The sequence below is a fragment of the Heptranchias perlo genome, chromosome 3 (genome assembly GCF_035084215.1).
Source record: "Heptranchias perlo isolate sHepPer1 chromosome 3, sHepPer1.hap1, whole genome shotgun sequence".
In the NCBI taxonomy this organism is placed as follows: Eukaryota; Metazoa; Chordata; class Chondrichthyes; order Hexanchiformes; family Hexanchidae; genus Heptranchias; species Heptranchias perlo.
Window position 1 is genome coordinate 14,327,158 of NC_090327.1, and position 14,770 is coordinate 14,341,927.

The window sequence follows — 14,770 nt, forward strand, 5'->3', positions numbered from 1 at the left end:
AATTCATTTGCAAATCCAGCAGAGGCTAAGGGCGAAATGCCGTTTGTGTGAAGCAAACGGTGGAGTGACGTAAATCGAGCAGCAGATTCCAGAGATTCGCACCTCATGGCGTTTCTCTTAATCCCCTGAACTTGTTAGCCGATTTGTGCATTAATAACGGGGTGCACCGTTAACATGCCGTTATTTTCCCAGCAAGATTTGTGGGTGAATTGGAATGAGGAGGGGAAGAGAGTGCAACAGCAGTTCTGGTTAAACTTTTATAGAGTCATAGAGTTATACAGCACGGATAGAGGCCCTTCGGCCCATCGTGTCCGCGCCGGCCATCAAGCCCTGTCTACTCTAATCCCATATTCCAGCATTTGGTCCGTAGCCTTGTATGCTATGGCATTTCAAGTGCTCATCCAAATGCTTCTTGAATGTTGTGAGGGTTCCTGCCTCCACAACCCTTTCAGGCAGTGAGTTCCAGACTCCAACCACCCTCTGGGTGAAAAAGTTCTTTCTCAAATCCCCTCTAAACCTCCCGCCTTTTACATTGAATCTATGTCCCCTTGTTATAGAACCCTCAACGAAGGGAAAAAGCTCCTTAGTATCCATCCTATCTGTGCCCCTCATAATTTTGTACACCTCAATCATGTCCCCCCTCAGCCTCCTCTGCTCCAAGGAAAACAAACCCAATCTTCCCAGTCTCTCTTCATAGCTGAAGCGCTCAAGCCCTGGTAACATCCTGGTGAATCTCCTCTGCACCCTCTCCAAAGCGATCACATCCTTCCTGTAGTGTGGCGACCAGAACTGCACACAGTACTCCAGCTGTGGCCTAACCAGTGTTTTGTACAGCTCCATCATAACCTCCTTGCTCTTATATTCTATGCCTCGGCTAATAAAGGCAAGTATCCCATATGCCTTCTTTACCACGTTATCTACCTGTTCCGCCGCCTTCAGGGATCTGAAGGCGGCGGAACAGGTTTAACCATGGTTTATCATATGTCACAATAGAAAGGATCAGTGACTCAGGAACATTTCCTGCTACGAAAATAACATTCTAATAATATATATTGTGTTACAAATTCCAGAGAGATGAGCTGTTCATTGCAACGGTGTAATTTTGGCTATTCATTTATGTACATTTGGAGGCTGTTAAATCAAAGTTTAAACACAGCAGTTTCACAGAAATCCAGCGGGAAGCTGGGAGCAACAACCGAGTTGAAATATCCCGGAAAAATTACCGTACAATGTCGAATACCGGGTAACGGCAGAAGCCAGTACTTTCTAAATAATCCTTGGTACATCTAGGTAACAAACTTTCATACTACAGATACAGGCTCTGCTATAACACACAGCGAAATAAACCCAATGTCACTATATTTCAGACCATGTAGCACCCCAGTTCAAATCATATGATCCAGTATTGGCAACCTGTCATTTGTCATTGGCTCCTACCGTGCCTTTTTGGGTGTTTTTATTTTGCTGAATGAGCCCATTCTCCCCACAAACTCCAGCTGTACCTGACTAATAAAAAAGTTGGGTGTCTGTATGACTAAATGAATGTATGTAGAGTTCCTTTTCACTTTAACCATGGTAAAGGATCATTCAGCTCCCAGACTGTAAGAAAGAAAGCAGCCATGAAGGTCTGATCCCCATGCTCTCATCTGCAACTTTTCTTCTGTCACTGTTGTGCACACCATGTCAGACCAAAAATGTACAACTAGACTCAACTCTACACCCACCCTACATTTCCTGACCTGACACAGCTGTTCAGCCTCCCGTTCTTGGCCTGACCTGGTCCAATGTTATACTCACACCTCCTTGTTCCTGGCCCAATGTTACTCTCTCACCTCATTGCTCCTCGTCCAATGTTACTCTCACACCTCCTTGCTCCTGGTCCAATGTTACTCTCACACCTCCTTGCTCCTGGTCCAATGTTACTCTCACACCTCCTTGTTCCTGGCCCAATGTTACTCTCACACCTTGTTCCTGGTCCAATGTTACTCTCACACCTCCTTGTTCCTGGTCCAATGTTACTCTCACACCTCCTTGCTAATGGCCCAATGTTACTCTCACACCTCCTTGTTCCTAGCCCAATGTTACTCTCACACCTCCTTGTTCCTAGCCCAATGTTACTGTCACACCTCCTTGTTCCTGGCCCAATGTTACTCTCACACCTCCTTGTTCCTGGCCCAATGTTACTCTCACACCTCCTTGTTCCTGGCCCAATGTTACTCTCATACCTCCTTGCTCTGGCCCAATGTTACTGTCACACCTCCTTGTTCCTGGCCCAATGTTACTCTCACACCTCCTTGTTCCTAGCCCAATGTTACTCTCACACCTTCTTGTTCCTGGCCCAACATTACTCTCACACCGCCTTGTTCCTGGTCCAATGTTACTCTCTCACCTCCTTGTTCCTGGCCCAACGTTACTCTCACACCTCCTTGTTCCTGGCCCAATGTTGCTCTCACACCTCCTTGTTCCTGGCCCAATGTTACTCTCACACCTCCTTGTTCCTAGCCCAATGTTACTCTCACACCTCCTTGTTCCTGGCCCAATGTTACTCTCAAACCTCCTTGTTCCTAGCCCAATGTTACTCTCACACCTCCTTGTTCCTGGCCCAATGTTACTCTCACACCTCCTTGTTCCTGGCCCAATGTTACTCTCACACCTCCTTGTTCCTGGCCCAATGTTACTCTCATACCTCCTTGTTCCTAGCCCAATGTTACTGTCACACCTCCTTGTTCCTGGCCCAACGTTACTCTCACACCTCCTTGTTCCTGGCCCAATGTTACTCTCACACCTCCCTGTTCCTAGCCCAATGTTACTCTCACACCTCCATGCTCCTGGCCCAATGTTACTCTCACACCTCCTTGTTGCTGGCCCAATGTTACTCTCACACCTCCTTGTTCCTGCCCCAACGTTACTCTCACACCTCCTTGTTCCTGGTCCAATGTTACTCTCACACCTCCTTGTTCCTGGCCCAACGTTACTCTCACACCTCCTTGTTCCTGGCCCAATGTTACTCTCACACCTCCCTGTTCCTAGCCCAACGTTACTCTCACACCTCCTTGTTCCTGGCCCAACGTTACTCTCACACCTTTTTCCTGGTCCAATGTTACTCTCACACCTCCTTGTTCCTGGCCCAATGTTACTCTCACACCTCCTTGCTCCTGGCCCAATGTTACTCTCACACCTCCTTCTTCCTAGCCCAATGTTACTGTCACACCTCCTTGTTCCTGGCCCAATGTTACTCTCACACCTCCTTGTTCCTGGCCCAACGTTACTCTCACACGTCCTTGTTCCTGGCCCAATGTTACTCTCACACCTCCCTGTTCCTAGCCCAATGTTACTCTCACACCTCCATGCTCCTGGCCCAATGTTACTCTCACACCTCCTTGTTGCTGGCCCAATGTTACTCTCACACCTCCTTGTTCCTGCCCCAACGTTACTCTGACACCTCCTTGTTCCTGGTCCAATGTTACTCTCACACCTCCTTTTTCCTGGTCCAATGTTACTCTCACACCTCCTTGTTCCTGGCCCAATGTTACTCTCACACCTCCTTGTTCCTGGCCCAATGTTACTCTCACACCTCCCTGTTCCTAGCCCAATGTTACTCTCACACCTCCTTGTTCCTGGCCCAACGTTACTCTCACACCTTTTTCCTGGTCCAATGTTACTCTCACACCTCCTTGTTCCTGGCCCAATGTTACTCTCACACCTCCTTGTTCCTGGCCCAATGTTACTCTCACACCTCCTTGTTCCTGGCCCAATGTTACTCTCAAACCTCCCTGTTCCTAGCCCAATGTTACTGTCACACCTCCTTGTTCCTGGCCCAATGTTACTCTCACACCTCCGTGTTCCTGGCCCAATGTTACTCTCACACCTCCTTGTTCCTGGTCCAATGTTACTCTCACACCTCCTTGTTCCTGGCCCAACGTTACTCTCACACCTCCTTGTTCCTGGTCCAATGTTACTCTCACACCTCCCTGTTCCTGGCCCAATGTTACTCTCACACCTCCTTGCTCCTGGCCTAATGTTACTCTGACACCTCCTTGCTCCTGGCGCAATGTTACTCTCACACCTCCTTGTTCCTGGCCCAACGTTACTCTCACACCTCCTTGCTCCTGGCCCAATGTTACTCTCACACCTCCTTGCTCCTGATCCAATGTTACTCTCACACCTCCTTGTTCCTGGCCCAATGTTACTCTCACACCTCCTTGCTCCTGGCCCAATGTTACTCTCACACCTCCTTGTTCCTGGTCCAATGTTACTCTCACACCTCCTTGTTCCTGGTCCAACGTTACTCTCACACCTCCTTGTTCCTGGTCCAATGTTACTCTCACACCTCCTTGCTCCTGGCCCAATATTACTCTCACACCTCCTTGCTTCTGGCCCGTCCTGATTCTGTTGCCTCTGTGCTCCCAGGCTGACTTTGCTGCCATGTTTTGATGCAGGCTGACCCAACGTTGCAGTTAGCCCCTCACCATCTGTGATATATTAACATATTATTTATAATAACAATAAGGTTGGAGTGTGGCAGAGGCACATTCCTTTCCCTGAAGGAGATGAGTGAACCAGCGAGGTGTTTTTGACAATCTAGTATCTTTCATGGTCATTTCACAAATTACCAGATTTATTGAATTCAGTTTGCCATAGTGGAATCATGAGCTCACAACCTTTGGGTTACTAGTTTGGTGTCATAACCACTACACTACCATAACTTACAATATCAAGGTCAACTGTTCAATGTATTATCGCTGTCTAACAAATCTGGTATGGATTAGAATTGCAACTGTGAATCCTTCAGGTGCTGGATTCATTGGTGATTCACAGCACTTGAGTACTTTTTCAACACATTTGGAGAAGGTTTAGCCCGTGTGCTATTTGTAACAAAACCGTAAACTTTTTTTTTCATAAACAAGGTTTATAATCTTGTTACACCCAGAACGATCTTCCCCCACTGTCATTAATTAAAACGTTGTAACAAATCTGGCAGGAGGGTCAGAAACCAGAGGACACAGATTTAAGCTAAATGGCATAAAATCCAGGAGGAGAAATTTTTTTACGCAGCGAGTTGTTATGATCTGGAATGCACTGCCTGCCAGGCTGGTGGAAGGAGATTTAATAATAACTTCCAAAAGGGAATTGGGTATATACTTGAAAAAGAAAAATTTGCAGAGCTATGGGGAAAGAGCAGGGGCGTGGGGCTAATTGGATAGCTCTTTCAAAGAGCCGGCACGGACACGATGGGCCGACTGGCCTCCTCCTGTGCAGTATGATTCTATGAAATGTGTGAACAGCCTGCACGCACCGTTCAAGCCCGCGGTTCCCTATATCAGAGGGAAGTGACATATCTTCCAACAGAAAGGGAAGTGAAATCAGATGGTGAATAGGACTATGCTGCTTTCACATACCTGCGACCAACCATTATGGAGAGCAGGTTACCAGTCAGCTAATTACCTTCTAATCGGAAATAGCTGTTGGTGCAGGAAGCTCAGTGAGATGGGAAATATATGTGAGAATGTGGACAAAATATTTAGGCTTTAGTGGTTTTCTTTTTGCTCAGCAAAGGTGAGGAAGTCACAGTTGGAGAACGAAGCACATTTTGCACTCGGTTTCATCACTAAACACTCATGGGTCAAGTAGAACATAACCAGTCAATCTGCCTCTGCTCTTTCCCAACAAAGTGCCGGAACATGAACCTCAGTAGAGGTCCCTGTATTGCACTCGTGTGAATGCTTCGATTTCATCTGACAAGGTTTTTTAAAAAAATTAAGAATATGAATGTGATTGTTTGAATCCACATATTCCCTCTTGGAATAGAAAGCTTGGACTCACACTCTGTTTAGGATTAAGAATTAGTGTCCGATCAGTGTAGATAAACAACGTCTCTCAAGAGTTTATGAGAAAAACCATGAGCAAGCATTCAGAAAAAGGAAGGGAAGCTGAGGGTCAGGTCAGCAGTGACCAATGAAACGTGAAGAACTTCCAGAACAGACTTTCGTCTCTCAACCTGGGAAAAAGTTTGTTTTAATCTGGTTACTTCTCATCACTGGGTCTGTTCAGCAACAGTTTCTGTTCATATTTTTCGTCACAGCTATTTTCTTTAAATTATGCCGTAAATGTTTAACCTTTTGCCTCCAGCTGCCTAGCTCTGGAATTCCCTCCCTAAACCTCTCCGCCTCTCTACCTCTCTCTCCTCCTTTAAGTCACTCCTTAAAACTTACCAGTTTGACAAAGCTTTTGATCACCTGTCCTAATATCTCCTTATGTGGCTCGGTGTCAAATTTTGCCTGATAACGTTCCTGTGAATCACCTTGGGATGCTTTTACTATGTTAAAGGTGCTATATAAGTGCAAGTTGTTGTTGTTGTTGTTTACAGTGTAGATGCTCTCTTGGGGCCATGCAATGCAAACTGTGCTGAGCTCTCCTAATGTCTTACTAGATAAACGAGCTGCCTCATGATACTGAGCTTTACAGAGCAGGGAGACCCTAGGTTTGGTCACAGGTGCATTGAGTTACTTGATCTTAATAGTTAGAATGGGAGATGAAAGATCAGCCACATTTCTTGACCTGATCGCTATCCAGTGACAACTTGTGTAGGTGAGGACAGAATCAGTTTGGCCACAATGCTTCCCACAGTCAAAAAGCCTGCCAGTACTCACAAAAGGCTGACAGATAAACAATTGGGTGAGGTACTTGGTCAGCCAGGTGCTGACACACAGGGAAATTAATTGCCATATTTAAGAGTCTCCAATTCAGGCTACTGGAAAATCTATGCCCTCTGTTTGCCTAATATGGGGCACACCGTCTCCCGACAGGAACACCTACCGAACTCCATAGAATGTAGTTGGAGGTTGGAAGATCCAAGGCTGAGGGACATCCAGGGTAGGGGTATTGCTGGAGTTTAATGAACTAAAACAGTACAGGTTACCAGAGCAGATGACTAGGCAGTCCCCAGTTGCTTTTCCAGTTAAGACTACCTTACCCATTAGGGCTCTGGCTTGCGGGGTTATCTGGAGCCGAGTGGGAAGAATCATGGCCCCCCAACAACAAAGACTACCCCTCCACATTCCATTAGTGAGCCATTCTGGGTGGTCGATCATCAACAGTGCCCTAGATTCCTGTGGATGTGCAAGGCTTATGTATCGAATTACCAGGTTAGGCTCAAGCGTCCAGCATTCTGCATTTGGGGGAGAAGCCAAAGGTTTTTATTTGGGTGCCTAGCCCTGTGCGAGCACTCACAGAGCTGCCTCGCACAGACCAAAGAGGAGGGGGAAAGTTTGTAAATAAAAGTCGGCACTTTTACAGGCCGCCTGGTCGCCTCTGCTACGACAGGCCACCGAGACTTGCCGCTGTAATTTTCCATCCCTATTTCAGCACAACTCTCCCAACAGAGCCTGCAAGATGACATCCTGTATTTATCTATTCCCCAGACGAGATGTTTGGCTGGGGTCAAGGGAAGATATCTGTGGCAGATGGAAGTCCCATCCCACCAGAGGATGCACCTTAATCAGAGGGGGTCAGAAAGTCCCGGCCGCTGCCTTCAGAAGGAAGGAGGAGAAAAGGGGAGAAATTTGATGGAAAAAAAAACAATGTGGTGTGATTTGTCTACAATACTTGAAACATATGTGAAATAGAGGATGCTCTTTGGGGACCCATTCCTCACAATGGCCCAGAAATTCGGGCATGCTCATTTGTGGGCACTCCCTGACGATACTTTTAGCCTTTATCAATATGGCGTGTGGCGCATTGGCCTCCTGCCCCCCATATTGGAGGCTTAGGAGGCCGTCTAACGGACGAATCTCTGGGCCAATATTTAACCAATGGGTCAATAAAATATCAAAATGAGGAAGATTTTTTTTTACAAAATATAAAAATTAATCTGTTTACAGCCAGTGTAGATTATGACTGTTTTGATCACATGGTGCTGTTGTTGTATTGATCTAAGTGTCATTGCTCTCTCTGCAGTTGTGTTTCTGCTGCCGAACGAAGAGGTTCTCTATCTTCACTTGGTCGTACACCTGCCAATTCTGTAAAAGGTTTGTCACACACTCCTCTTTGACGTTATTTTCCTCATTATTCTTTCTTATGTTCCACCTTGTCATGCAGCTGCTTCCCTCATATTCTTCAAGAGGGAGAATGGGTGAAAAGTTTACAAACTATAGGAAATGTTGGGCACTTTATATTGTCAGTAATTTCCTGCTTACAAGTGAGAATTTACTGACAATATGAGGTGTCCAACATTTCCTATAGTTTGTAAACTTCTCACCCATTTCACCGGTCCTCTGCTGGTGAACGCTAATTGTTTTTGAGAACTGGCTATCCTCCGATGCAGGCCCATGGATCGTCCTTTTTGAGGATATCGCTCCACAACTAAGAAAGTGGCCTCATCCCAGGCCACTACCAATGCCACACTTAACCAGCCATTAGAAGGTCTGCAACAACGGGCTGGTGGGACTCTCAAGGGGAGATCTTGGTACCTTCTCACACAGCATGGCAAAGGTTGGGAAGTGAGCAGGAGAGGAGGCTTCATCCTGTGTCTCCCCACTCCATTGCACAACAAACACCAGTACACCAGAACACCACAACAAATACCAACCGGCACGGACTCCATGGGCTGAATGGCCTCCTTCCGTGCCGTAACCTTTCTATGATTCTATTTTGGCAATTAGTGAATCCAACGAGGGAAAAAAACTTATGTCCTTGGGCTCAGTACAGTCCCCATCGCTCGTAGCGGGTGAGTTCGTGCAAAAGTGATTTGCCAGCTACACGCGATGGTTGATATAACGTGGTAGCGTTAATTTCAAGTGCGGTAATTTTGTTGTGTTTGACCTGATGGGCTGCTATGTCAGTGCAGTTGTTCTTTTAAGTCATTAATTAAATGGGTTTGCAATCTGCTTTACTCTTTTTCCAGTTTTAAGACTTTGTAGATGTTGTTGTTCCTGTCATAACAAAGTTTCTGTTTAGATGGTTGATTGAAAAGAAAAAGCATGAAATGTATTTTTGTCTCTGCTGTAAATAAAATTACAACTGGATTACACTATTATATCCCCACAATGTGCTGTAGAGTAACTAGCTATCTTATCGTTTCAATGTAAAGTGAATAAAATGCATTGTACATTGTTTATGCACAACTGGCTGCAAACCATATAATGTTTTTCTCTCATCAAAACTGTGATAGCTTAAGGAAAGTGAAGTCTGCCTCAATAAGGCTATTTTATTACATGCAGTGCACCTTAACGAGATGCTATTTACTTACCAAAAGCAAAATACTGCGGATGCTGGAAATCTGAAATAAAAACAGAAGATACTGGAAATACTCAGCAAGTCAGGCAGCATCTGTGGAGAAAGAAACATCGAACTGAAGCATTAACTCTGTTTCTTTCTCCACAGATGCTGCCTCACTTGCTGAGTATTTCCAGCATTTTCTGTTTTTATTTGCTATTTACTTATATTTGTTCTTGCATTCAGTGCAACGAGGTGCAAATGTGAGTAAACACAACTGTTTCTGCCCAAAATAAATGGAGCACTTAAGGCGCTGTGACCGGTAACTTCGAAATTGACGTTAATGTAAATCGATGATGATTATTGCTTTTTGGCCGATATAAACATGGATGTTTTAAGTGGTGAGGACTGTATATGTACCACAGGATTAAAGTTCCCCGTAAAATGAGCAGCTTCGTCATTATACAGTCCCGCACATCCAGCAATGCATTAGTTAATGAGTAAACAAACTACTTGATCACTTAACCGTTTTTAATACTCGATTATCTTTCCACAGACCGGTGTGTTCACAGTGTTGTAAGAAGGTATGTTCACATTGTTCACAATCCGTATCTGAATTAGTTTATCTTTCTGCGGCTGTCAAAAAACAGCTCTTTTTTTCAAAGAAAAATAAAGGAGTACTTTGTTTTTGTGGTTTAGATGCGACTACCCTCCAAACCATACAGCAATCTTCCAATCTTCTCCTTGGGACCATCAGCCTTGCCAAAAGAGGGGAAAGTATCAAAGCCAGAGAAGCTGTCAAGCAGCCGACGTCGACATGATAGTCAACACAAAAGTCTAGTCAGGTACAAAAACACCTTACCGCTTCCCCTAGATGCGAAAACCAAAACCATTTCAGCTCTGCCTCAATATTAGTTATTTTATCAGAGTTGCTTGGTCAATTAAAACAAAATCAAAATACTGGAGATGCTGGGTAATCTGAAATAAAAACAGAAAATGCTGGAAAACACTCAGCAGCATCTGTGGAGAGAGGGAGAACTGGTCATCATTCTGATGAAAGGTCATCGACCTGAAACATTAAACTTTGTTTCTCTCCCCATAGATTCTGCCCCACCTGCTGAGTGTTCTCCAGCCTTTTCTGTTCTTATTATTGTTTGGTCAATTCTTGGAGATTTAGTAATAACTTACATTTCTATAGCACTCGCTGTGTATCAGAGTACTGTACAGGGCAGAGGATAGTGACAGGGCACCAAGAGGGCAGGAGCAAAAAGGAAGAGAAGATGGTCAGCAAGGACCAAATCATGGCTGAAGAGGAAGATCTTAAGGAGGTAATTTGAAGGCAGGGAGGGAGGTGGCAAAGTGGAGATACTGAAGGAGGGAGTTTCAGAGGGCAGGAACAAGGTGGCTGAACAGGTAGCTACTGAGAGAAGGAAAGGAGGCCTGGGTTGGATGTTGAAGGATCCCCCAAAAGGCTGTGGATGCTGGGTCAATTGAAATTTCCAAGACTGAGAGCAATAGATTTTTGTTGATTTTCTTTCTCGGATCCAAGGCGGATGACCTCACACTTCCCCACATCAAGTTCCATCTGCCACAGCTTTGCCCATTCACTTAATCTGTCCATGTCCCTTTGTAACTTCCTGCTCCCATCCACACAACTTACTGTACCATCTAACTTAGAGTCATCTGAAAACTTGGATATACAACTCTCTATTCCTTCATTATGTCATTGATATATCTGGTGAAAAGCTAAGGCCCCAGTCACAAAAACACCCGTTGGTCATTACCATTTGCTCCCTGCCACTGAGCCAATTTTCGATCCAACGTGCCACTCTCCCTTGGATCCCATGGGCTTGTACTTTTTTGACCAGTCTGCCGTGTGGGGCCTTGTCAAAAGCCTTGCTAAAACCCACGTAGACTACATCAAATGCACTACCCTCATCGACACTCCTTGTCACCTCCTCAAAAAATTCAATCAAGTTAGTCAGACACGACCTTCCCTTAACAAATCCGTGCTGACTGTCCTTGATTACTCAGTGCCTTTCTAAGTGATGGTTTATCCTGCCCCTCGGAATTGATTTCAATAATTTACCCACACCGAGGTTAGACTGACTGGCCTGTAATTATTCGGTCTATTCTTCACTCCCTTTTTAAACAATGATACAATGTTAGCTATCCTCCAATCCCCTGGCATCACTCCTGTATCCAGGGAGGATTGGATAATGATGGTCAGATCTGTACTAATCCCTGCGACACTCTGCTTTTTTTACCAACTTGCTGTGACTATCTTAGAGTTAATTCTCTAGGACACTGGAATCCAGTGGAGTTCAGTGAGGACAGAGAGGGTAGGGCTGTGTGTCTTAGTACGGCTGAGGACATGAGCCACAGCATTCTGAATGGCTTGCGGTTTACAGATAGTAGAAGTGGGAATGCTAGCTAAGGAGAATGATGGAGCACTTCAGCGGTGAGGGGGATAAAAGCATCAGTTAGGGTTTTAGTGCAGGAGAGGACGAGGTAGAGGCAGGTGATATTGAGGAGGTGAAAGTGGTCTTGAAGACAAATGGGAGAGGAAACTGAGTTTATGGTTGAACTGTAAACCAAGGTTCCACACCTCTGGGCTAAGCTTGAGGCAGCAGTAGGGGAAGAAGATGGATTCAGGCCAGAATTGTGTAGATATTTGCAGGAGCTGAAGAGAACGGCTTCAGTTTTGCTGACATTAAGGTGGAAGAAGTCTTGGCTCATCTCTTGATGTTGGATAGGCAGTTGGAGACAGTGGCAACAGCCGTGTTTCTCCAGCAAGCTGCTTTTATCATATCTTTTAAATAAACTACACAGAGTTACATCAAGTCTACAGCACAGACACAGGCCATTCGGCCCAACTGGTTCATGCCAGTGTTTATGCTGCAGACGAGCCCCCTCCCACCCCTCTTCATCTCACCCTATCAGCATATCCTTCTATTCCTTTCTCCCTCATGTACTTATCTAGCCTCCCCTTAAATGCATCTATGGTATTTGTCTTGAATCAGTGCCTCTGAGTAGTCCTTGAGAGCAGTATAAATGCCATTGCACAAAAGGAGAAGTAGAATGGCATTTTCAAATTTTTCTGTGGCTTTGAATATTTCTCTATTTGCATTTGTGGTTGATTTGATGCAAACCCTTAGTTCTGAAGTTTAGGACTAGTCACACATACAGCAAGTTGAGCAGGGCTGTCCATTTCCCTTCTGTCTTAGAGCAACAATTAAAGAGCAAAAGGGTTTGCAGTTTTAATCTCCCGTGTGTGTCAAAATGAACAAGTGAGATGATGGGGAAAATTCACCTAACAAAAAAATGGCCTTTGAGTATTTCCAGGGCATCGCCAGGTCCCAGCTCTTAACAACCACAGTCTGATCTCGGTAATTTCCCCTTCTACACACACAAAATAGCTCTCAACATCCATCTCATCATTGTGTCTCTAACATGAGGTGGTTTGATCTTTTACAGACTGCCATCAGTGTCCAAATCTACTGAGAAGTCAACCGATAACCTGGAGTTTCCCAAAGAGCTGATGGAGGACTGGAGCACGATGGAAGTTTGTGTTGACTGTAAAAAATTCATTTCCGAAATCATAAGCTCCAGTCGACGGAGTCTTGTCCTGGCTAACAAGCGCGCCAGGTTAAAACGGAAAACTCAGTCCTTTTATATGTCCTCAACAAGCACGTCAGAGTTTCGACTGGCAACACCCAAGGAGCGAACTATCAAAGAGGTTTAGACTTGTGCCTTTTTATTTCCTTCCTTCTTCCTGAAGCTATTTTTTGAACTGGCATCTCAGAACAAAATAACTGGAAATGGATCCACAAAACACAGGAACACAGACTGACTATGCTAAAATTCATATGTATCTAGCTTTCACCTAATAATAAAAGTCAGGGTTCATTTATATGGCCATATCTTTGTGAATGGGTCTTATCAAGTATGAAATAATGTAAGTTACTTGTATATAATTGTAATATATTTTAATAACAGGAGGGTTTCTCCCCCACTGACATTGGGAGTGGACATCTAATGCCACTTGCTGCAGTTGAAAATTGACAACTTGTATAATATTTAATCTGTGCGGTATATGTACATGGAATGTACTACAAAAGGACTTAGTTTAATCTTGAACATCTTATTCGATGTGGTCAAAAATTTTTTACTTAAACTTTGTGGCTAAGGTTTATAGATTAGGGAGAAAGATAGTTTTGGATGTGAATGGCACTGGGAGCTCATTTTTCTATGATTTCAAAAAAAGCGCTTTTACTTTTTAACTGGCTAATGATGGATTTATGACATTGTCCCCTCTTTGTTTTCATAAAAGCGCCAGAAAATTGTCAGTATTTGTCAAACTGACGCTAGACACTTGAATGCCAGCTTATACAAGACAGTTTTTGCACTTATATGAAATACTTGATCCACGCTCTCTTTTGAAACTTGTTTGAACTTAAAAGATTTTCCCCATGATAATAGCATTGTGACCAGTTACCCACTGAGCTGATCAGGCCGACACAACACAATAACTAACATAGCTAACCCTACTGTTGCCTTTCAGTCTTGGCTTATTGGTTACTAGCCTGAATACTTAAGGAATGGATTGCCATAACTTCCCTGCCCTATCACTCCATTTCCCCCTTCACCAAACTGTGCACCTGTATGTGTTGCATTATATAGTTTCTAAATTATACCGTAGAGCTGATGTGAACAAGACATGCCATTCAGTTCACTGTACTACTGAGTTTCCTGTATGTTCTATGTAAATGCAATGACTGTTCATGCATTAATTAAAAAAAACACTGTAACCTTTATAAAGAATATTGTCTTTCATTTAGCTATAATGATAGGAACAGCCAGTTTTCACTGTGCAGATACATGTAGAACTGTTTCTAACCCAGGGATAGGAAGGATACCAATTTCTATTGACTTTTGAGCACTTAAAATCCTCAGTAAAATATCCACCTTTACAGCATCTAAAATCGATGTGGATCATACTGAGGACATTGGATTTAGGCTCACCATGGATTACTATAGTGGTGAGAAAGAACATATGTTTACTGATTGTATTTTGAGAATAAACTCAAGTATTCGTCATTTTCATTCTGGTGGAGTAAAACGACTAAATTAGCACCTTCTATTAATGGTAACTGAGAAAATTTTTTGGCATTTATTTTAATTTGAGTTGTCTCAGGAATATGAGGGTTACCTAGGGTTTGGCACAAAGCCATCTAATAGCTGTTTGACACATAGACAAATGTATAGGTAGGAAACGGCTTTAAGATATAAGAGAGTGAGAAATGTGTCCAGTGACAGAGAAATACTTCAACTACTGGATTTAGAGGCATGAGGCTTATGTGGGACAAAGAATTCTCCCTGTTTCTTTCATTTTTTCTAATTTAATTTGTTAGTTCTACTCCAAGATCAGCTATTTACTATTTGCAGAGATCAGTTTTCTATCACCAAGTGATGCTACCTCATTGCTTCTCAAGACCACAAGATAACTACAAACAAGGAAGCACATTTGGCCCGTCCGGAAAGACCCTAAACTTCC

At 44.0% G+C, this 14,770-nt stretch overlaps 1 protein-coding gene across 5 annotated transcripts in view; it reads left to right on the forward strand.

Moving 5' to 3' along the window:
- The window catches only part of LOC137310398 (protein spire homolog 1-like), a 280,950-nt gene extending 266,929 nt beyond the window's left edge, over positions 1-14,021 (forward strand). For all 5 annotated transcript variants that reach the window (XM_067978235.1, XM_067978246.1, XM_067978243.1 and 2 more), the window contains 4 exons: positions 7,957-8,027; positions 9,770-9,797; positions 9,913-10,058; positions 12,691-14,021. In XM_067978235.1, coding sequence (XP_067834336.1) covers positions 7,957-8,027; positions 9,770-9,797; positions 9,913-10,058; positions 12,691-12,958 — 513 coding nt within the window. In that variant the 3' untranslated portion in view covers positions 12,959-14,021. The remainder of the gene's footprint in view (positions 1-7,956; positions 8,028-9,769; positions 9,798-9,912; positions 10,059-12,690) is intronic.
- Positions 14,022-14,770: the final 749 nt, after the last annotated feature.